This window comes from Pteropus alecto, unplaced genomic scaffold (genome assembly GCF_000325575.1).
Source record: "Pteropus alecto unplaced genomic scaffold, ASM32557v1 scaffold38, whole genome shotgun sequence".
Taxonomy (NCBI): domain Eukaryota; kingdom Metazoa; phylum Chordata; class Mammalia; order Chiroptera; family Pteropodidae; genus Pteropus; species Pteropus alecto.
This window is the reverse complement of record NW_006442512.1, coordinates 4,059,691-4,066,268: the sequence shown is the minus strand read 5'-3', so window position 1 is coordinate 4,066,268 and position 6,578 is coordinate 4,059,691. Positions and strand designations below refer to the sequence as shown.

The following is a 6,578-nucleotide window of genomic DNA, read 5'->3' as shown; positions in this document are numbered from 1 at the left end:
CAGCCCTTCTTCAGCCCAGATCTCCAGGATTAGAGGCCCTCAGCTCAGCCTTAGGAGCTTTCTTCCCGACACATGCGACACATGCGTGCTCCAGTCCCTCAGTCCTGTGCATCTGGGCCCACCTCTGTGCAGACAAACTGATCTGGGCCTGTGGAGTTAGTCTCCACACCAGAACTCCCGGTGGATCCGGGGCTGGAAGCTCAGGGCGGAGCTCCCGGCAGGAGTGTGGTGTGAAGTTGTCTTGGAAGCCATGATCGTGTGCGAGATTGACCAGGGAGGAGTGAAAGGTCTGCCGAGGCCACCCTCCGGGGCACACTGAGGTGCTGACAAGTTCCAAGCAGGGAGGAAGACAGAGAAGACCCGTGTTCTAGAAGAACTGGGGGAGCAGAGCTTTGGGAAAGAGGGACCGGTCAATCAAGTTCAAGGGAGATGCCTTTGGCCTTGGAGAAGAGGCGAAGCTAGAGACCTTGCAGTGGAGGGTCCTGAGGGGCTGCCTGACAGGAGGCGGGGTGAAAGTGTGAGGACAGAGGCAGAGGAGGTCAGGAAAGAGGCCTCAGCCTAGTGGCCTCGATCTTCTGAAGCCCCAGAGAGCAGATTATCCTGAAAAGTCCCTTGAGCTGACTTTCCAAATCCCCAATAGTGCTTCTCTGTCACAATGAGGGTTAACCCCACTTACACAGGGCCCTGCCCCACCCCCGCTGTCCCCTTAACTCCATGATCCTCCTGGAAGCTTCACACGGCCCCCCCTCCCCTTCAGGCTCTGAGGCTGGGCCAAGCCCTGCCCCAGGCTCACCCCAGAGGTGAGCTCAGGTCTGCTGAGGATGTGTGGTCCCCTCCAGACCAGCATGAGGCTTTCTGCTTCGTCCTAGTCATGGGTGACATTTGGGGTAAGGACAGAAGAACAGGGAAAGGAAGGGCTATTTACTGAGGATTGCTCTGTGATCCTCTCAGTAATGCTGAGAAGTAAACTAACAACAGCATCCATCCCTTATTACATTCTTACTAAGAACCAGGCACTGAAACACTTCGAGACAGGTACTTTTGTCACCCCTTTTCATAGACGTTCTTACTAAGAACCAGGCACTGAAACACTTCGAGAATGATCTTAGTGTCCCTAAGTACACTACGAGACAGGTACTTTTGTCACCCCTTTTCATAGACAGAGAAACTAGAACGCAGACAGGTTAAATCACTGCTCAGGGCTGCATGGCTGACCTATGAGGGAGCAGGGATTTTCACCTGGGTCTGTCTCTGCTGTGTCCACTCTGGGGTCTGGTGCTTGGTCTAAGGCAGACTCCTCTTTCAGCCTCTTCTCAGAATAATCACCGGGCTCCAGCTAGGAAGATCGGGTCTGGGGATGGCTGAGGGACCAGCCTGCCTACTAAGACCGTGAAGCCAAGTCAGGGAAAGAAGGAGAGGCCGCCTGAGAGTCAAGGGCTACGTCCTCAACTGCTCTTGTCCTACAGGCCTAGTTCTCTAGATGGGTAAGAAAAACACCTGCCAGCTCCTCTTCTGCTGCCTCGCAGGCCTGAAGGAGACTCTCTTCATCCAACGGCCTCCAGGCTAGCCTCAGACCCTACACTGTGCCCATTTCCATGTGTGAGGGGAGATGCTTCTGCGTGGGCATCTGGGAGGAGCCTTCCAGGGGGACCAGAACCCACAAAGAGTTCCTTGTGGAGGGACTGGGGAGCTGGGCCTACTCAGGACCCACAGCAAGCACTGCATGCGCAGAGCCAAACACAGGCACACACGCCTCGGCCACACACACTGTCCCCAGAAGCATACCGATCAGCTCAAAAAAAGTCAAGTCCTGGAGGAAGTGGAGTCCACACCCCTCTTCGAGATTTGGCATTGGATGGCAGACAGCTTGAAAACACTGTTTAGAAGGGACCCAGGCAGCAAGGGGGCGTGAGTGGGGCCAGCGGGACTGACCGGCTTCGGGGGCACCTTGGTAGTGCTGCAGGTGTGGCCAGTTGATCCCCTGTGGAGACAGTAAAGATTAAGAGGATCATAAGCTACCCTGGGAGAAATCTCCCAGAGCCAGAGCCACTGCTGCAGCGAGGGGAAGTTGGGGCAGCTCCTAAGTTCAGACCGAGAGGACAGGAGGCAGGAGGGCAAGGCGACAGACGGGGGGAGAGACAAATACAGAAGGGGATCACCAGGGCCAGGGAAAGGGACACGTAGGTGTAGAAGGGAGACAGGGGCACAAACAGAGGGACGGAGGTGGAGAGAGGAAGGCAGAGGCTGCCTGGCTCAGCGTCCGGGAGGCCTCCATCAGGCAGGAAGGTGGAGGCTGCCCTGGGAACCTCCCGGGACTCGGCCAACAGTGCCCACAAGCTCCGACATGGCTGCAGCTGTGCCGACATCTGTGGCCACCTCCAGGAAGGAGTCTCCAGGCAGATGGGGTCTGGGGGAGGAGAAGACAGGTATGACTTTCCTGGAGGTAGGGTCTCGACCTTTGAGGAGCGAAGCGTGCATCATGAAAGGAGCCAGAGCGACTCAGGCCCCGACCTAAGGGGTGGGCAAGTGTGAGGGACCTGCTGGCAAATCCAGAATCCTAGATACGTGGGGGTCAGCAGAGCCAGGACAGGACAGCCTAGCCGATAGGAAGAAAAGAAGGGAGAAGCGCCCTTGGGGTTTGTCAGCAGAGGTCCCAGTGGTGTTGTGGAGAATGTTTTTGTGGGATGATGGAGCCTGATGCCACCTGCAGAGAGAAGGAGTGGGAGGTGGGACGTGCGTGCAGGCGGAAAGTACACTCTTGTTGAAAATTGGCCATTGAGGAAGGCGAGAGGGTGGGAGGGCTGAGGGCCGGATGCTAAAGGAGACACTTTTCCAGATGGGAAAGGGAATGAGGGGTAGAGGGTGGTCCCTGAGGAGGTGGGAGGGCGAGCGATCCTGCCCCCACCCAGCCCCGCCCCTGCCCCTCAGGCGTGGGCCCCTCGCTCCAGTGCCGCGTGTGTGGAGACAGCAGCAGTGGGAAGCACTATGGCATCTACGCCTGCAACGGCTGCAGCGGCTTCTTCAAGAGAAGCGTGAGACGGAGGCTCATTTACAGGTGAGGGAGGGCAGGCCCCCCGCGTGGGAGAGCCCTGCCAGCCTCCTGCAGAGGGATGGTGGATGTTCAGAGAAGACACAGTTACGGCGAACGTGTCCAAAGCCCATGGTTCAGGGCCTAGGCAGGACACTGATACCTGAGGCTTCCCTCCACCTGCAGGTGCCAAGTGGGGGCAGGGATGTGCCCTGTGGACAAGGCCCACCGGAACCAGTGCCAGGCCTGCCGACTGAAGAAGTGCTTGCAGGCGGGTATGAACCAGGACGGTGAGTCGGGGATTCAATGCGGAGACAAGAAATGAGGGCACGTGACCCGTGGGGTGTCCTGACCCTTCCTGCCTCCCCAGCGGTGCAGAATGAGCGCCAGCCGCGAAGTACAGCCCAGGTCCGCCTGGACAGCATGGAGTCAGATAGGGAGCCTCAGCTGGAGCCGCTGGTGGTTCCCCCGGCCACAGCGGGGCCCAGCCCACGGGGCCCAGTGCCTGTTTCTGCAGCCAGAGCCCTGGGGCCTGGGGCCCTCACACCTCCAGGGCACCACCACTTCATGGCCAGCCTTATAACCGCTGAAACCTGTGCTAAGCTGGAGCCAGAAGATGGTAAGTGGGAGGATGGCCAAGTTCCTGGGTCATGGCGGGGCCCCAGCACCCAGCCCTTATCCTACACCCAGGCCTGCACCCCCTGCTGCCTGCCGAAGAGCAGGGGCTGATGCAGAGCCTCCTCCTCCAACAGCTGATGAGAACATCGATGTCACCAGCAACGACCCCGAGTTCCCCTCATCCCCGTACTCCTCCTCCTCCCCCTGTGGCCTGGACAGTATCCATGAGACATCGGCTCGTTTGCTCTTCATGGCTGTCAAGTGGGCCAAGAACCTACCCGTGTTCTCCAACCTGCCCTTCCGGGACCAGGTACACAAGTCAGGCGACCCCCACAAGTCAGCCGGGCTGAGGGCATATACATTCCTGTGCAGGTGATGATTGGAGGTACATGCAGCTTAGGGATGGTGATGGTTGGGTCACACATGCTTCTGAGTTAGCAATGGTTAAGGCTACATGTCTCAGGAATGTGACTGTTGGGGCTGCTCACCTGTCTGGGCAATGATGATGGTTGGGGTACATACCTAAGGGACAGTGATGGCCAGGGACACACAGAGACCAGGGGTTTGAAGGCAGTCCCTGTGGCTCCTGGGTCTTCTTTCTTCCTAGAAAAAAACTTAGGTCCTACAGACATTGTATGTGACAGGGTGCCTGTACACCCTGAACAGCATGAGTAGGTGGCTCTGGGCTGCCTGGGGGCACACAGGCCTCTGACTTCAGGGCTTGAATTTCAGCTCAGCCTGTGGGCTTCTGGGGGGCAAGCAGACTGACCTGTCATCATAAACCAGAAAAGAGACACACTAAGGGTTTGAGCCCTGTGCCAGTGGTTTGGATGCAGCAGCTCGGAAGTCAGGTGGTGCCTCCCTAGTACACTCAACTTAGGGGGCTCATAGGGGAGTGTCGTGAGGCTGCCCAACTTCTCACAGCTCTAGGCTTTCATAAGTGTTCCAGGTACATCTCTGGATGGAATACACAGAGTGTCTTAGAGCCTAGGCTGCTAGGCCAGAGCTCTGGGCCCCTGGCTGATGCCAGGCAGAGGTCAAGAGAATGTTCTGGGCACCCAGGACCGGCCTTTCCTTTCCTAGGGAACCCAACAAAGTGCCAGAGGTTGCAGGCTGAGCCAGGGATGCTGTGTATTAGCCATCACACTTACTCCCTCTCTGAGCACAGGTGATCCTGCTGGAAGAGGCATGGAGTGAACTCTTCCTCCTTGGAGCCATACAGTGGTCCCTGCCACTGGACAGCTGTCCGCTACTGGCCCCACCTGAGGCCTCGGCTGCCGGCAGCTCCCAGGGCCGGCTGGCACTGGCCAGTGCAGAGATGCGTATCCTGCAGGAAACTATCTTACGGTTTCGGGCTTTGGCGGTGGACCCCACGGAATTTGCTTGCATGAAGGCTCTGGTCCTCTTCAAACCAGGTAGCTGAATCTTTGTCCAAGCCTTCCATCCAGAGAAGTGTTTGGGGATGAAGAATGAGAATTCCGGTGACTTCCTTCTGCCTTTCACTTTCCCTCCATCACCCCACATAGGCCCAGATGTGTGCAGACGTCTTCCCTTGGGAGGCAGGAGGGGAGAGGCATAGGGCCCTGGCTGATTGTGAAGGGGGCAGGGCAGGCTGGGAGATGAGCTCACTCCTTACTGCTGCTCTTCTCCAGAAACGCGGGGCCTGAAGGATCCAGAGCACGTGGAGGCCTTGCAGGACCAGTCCCAAGTGATGCTGAGCCAGCACAGCAAGGCCCACCACCCCAGCCAGCCTGTGAGGTGACCTGAGCATGTGCCTCCTTATCCATTTATCCTTTCACCTCTTCATCCCCTGCCCACCTCTCTAGCTCTACCTCAAGGCTGCACTTACTAGACAGAAACAGTGTCTCAGCTGAATCAGCACATATCCAACATCTACTCTATGCCAGGCCCAGGGAGTGGGGACCAAAATGCATAATACAAAGGTGCTGCCTTCCAGGGATGCTCGGCACAGTGATCAGAGAACCGCCCTGGTCAGGTATCGGGAGGTTGCATGGATCTGAAGGAGACAGAGACCCATTGGGAGTGGGGGTGTACAGCAGAACTGACAAGGACTTTGTGGAGGCAGGGCTGGACTTGGGAGGAAAGGTAGGGTCTAAAAGAAGAGAAACCATCATTTGCAAAGGGAGAGACAGAGAGAGAGCAAAGTCGGATGTGTTCTTAGGACAGGAGCCCCGTTTGGAAGGTACAACGGATTGCTGCCCATGAGAAGGTGGGAGAGTAAGCCAGAATGGCACTGGAGGACCAGCCTGCTCAGGACTTTGAATGTCGGCCAAGGCCATATCTGATTTGGCAGGTAGAGGGGAGCCACTGCAGGTTTCAAGTGGGAGGGTGTAGTGCACTGAGCTGGACTTCATGTGGACTGGCGTGGCAGCGAGTGCGGAGGATGCTGCCGTCACCCAGGGGAGTCTGCTCCTTGGGAGTGGAAAGGAGATGACAGATGCGAGAGCCTGCAGGAGCCAGAATGGGTCAGATTTGGCACTTGGGTGGATATAAGGAAAGAGGAGCTATTTGGGAGAAGAGGTAGCCCTGAAATAAACACGAAAGTCAGGAGGCAAAGATAGTTTTGAGGGAACATGAGAAGATTGATGGAGGTACAGAGGGACATCTCCTTAGGATGTACTTAGATAAGCCATGTGCAAGGACAAGAGCCCGGCCCCAGCTAGGTTTGGGGGCGGTAGGCTGAGAATGTGTCTGTAGGGAGGGTGCAGGCGGGAGCCAGTGCTGTGTCCCTGCCCGGCTAGCCCAGCACTAGCAGACACAGTGGAGCCTCTGCAAGGTTGGACCACTTGCCCGCCAGGCATCTAGTGGCTATTTTAGACCATATTATCTGGGGGCTCCCAGCAGTTCTCTCTGAAGCTAACATGGACATCCTCGAATCACCTCTAATCTAAGAAATGGTCACAAGAGAGGT

General features: G+C 57.1%; 1 protein-coding gene across 1 annotated transcript in view; it reads left to right on the top strand.

Annotated features, from left to right (window-relative positions):
* Nucleotides 1-250: 250 nt before the first annotated feature.
* The window catches only part of NR2E3 (nuclear receptor subfamily 2 group E member 3), a 7,816-nt gene continuing 1,488 nt past the window's right edge, over nt 251-6,578 (top strand). Inside the window, exons 1-8 of the mRNA XM_025040367.1 lie at nt 251-287; nt 2,283-2,426; nt 2,929-3,055; nt 3,215-3,318; nt 3,399-3,647; nt 3,781-3,956; nt 4,815-5,061; nt 5,299-5,404. Of these exons, the coding sequence (XP_024896135.1) occupies nt 251-287; nt 2,283-2,426; nt 2,929-3,055; nt 3,215-3,318; nt 3,399-3,647; nt 3,781-3,956; nt 4,815-5,061; nt 5,299-5,404 (1,190 nt within the window). The remainder of the gene's footprint in view (nt 288-2,282; nt 2,427-2,928; nt 3,056-3,214; nt 3,319-3,398; nt 3,648-3,780; nt 3,957-4,814; nt 5,062-5,298; nt 5,405-6,578) is intronic.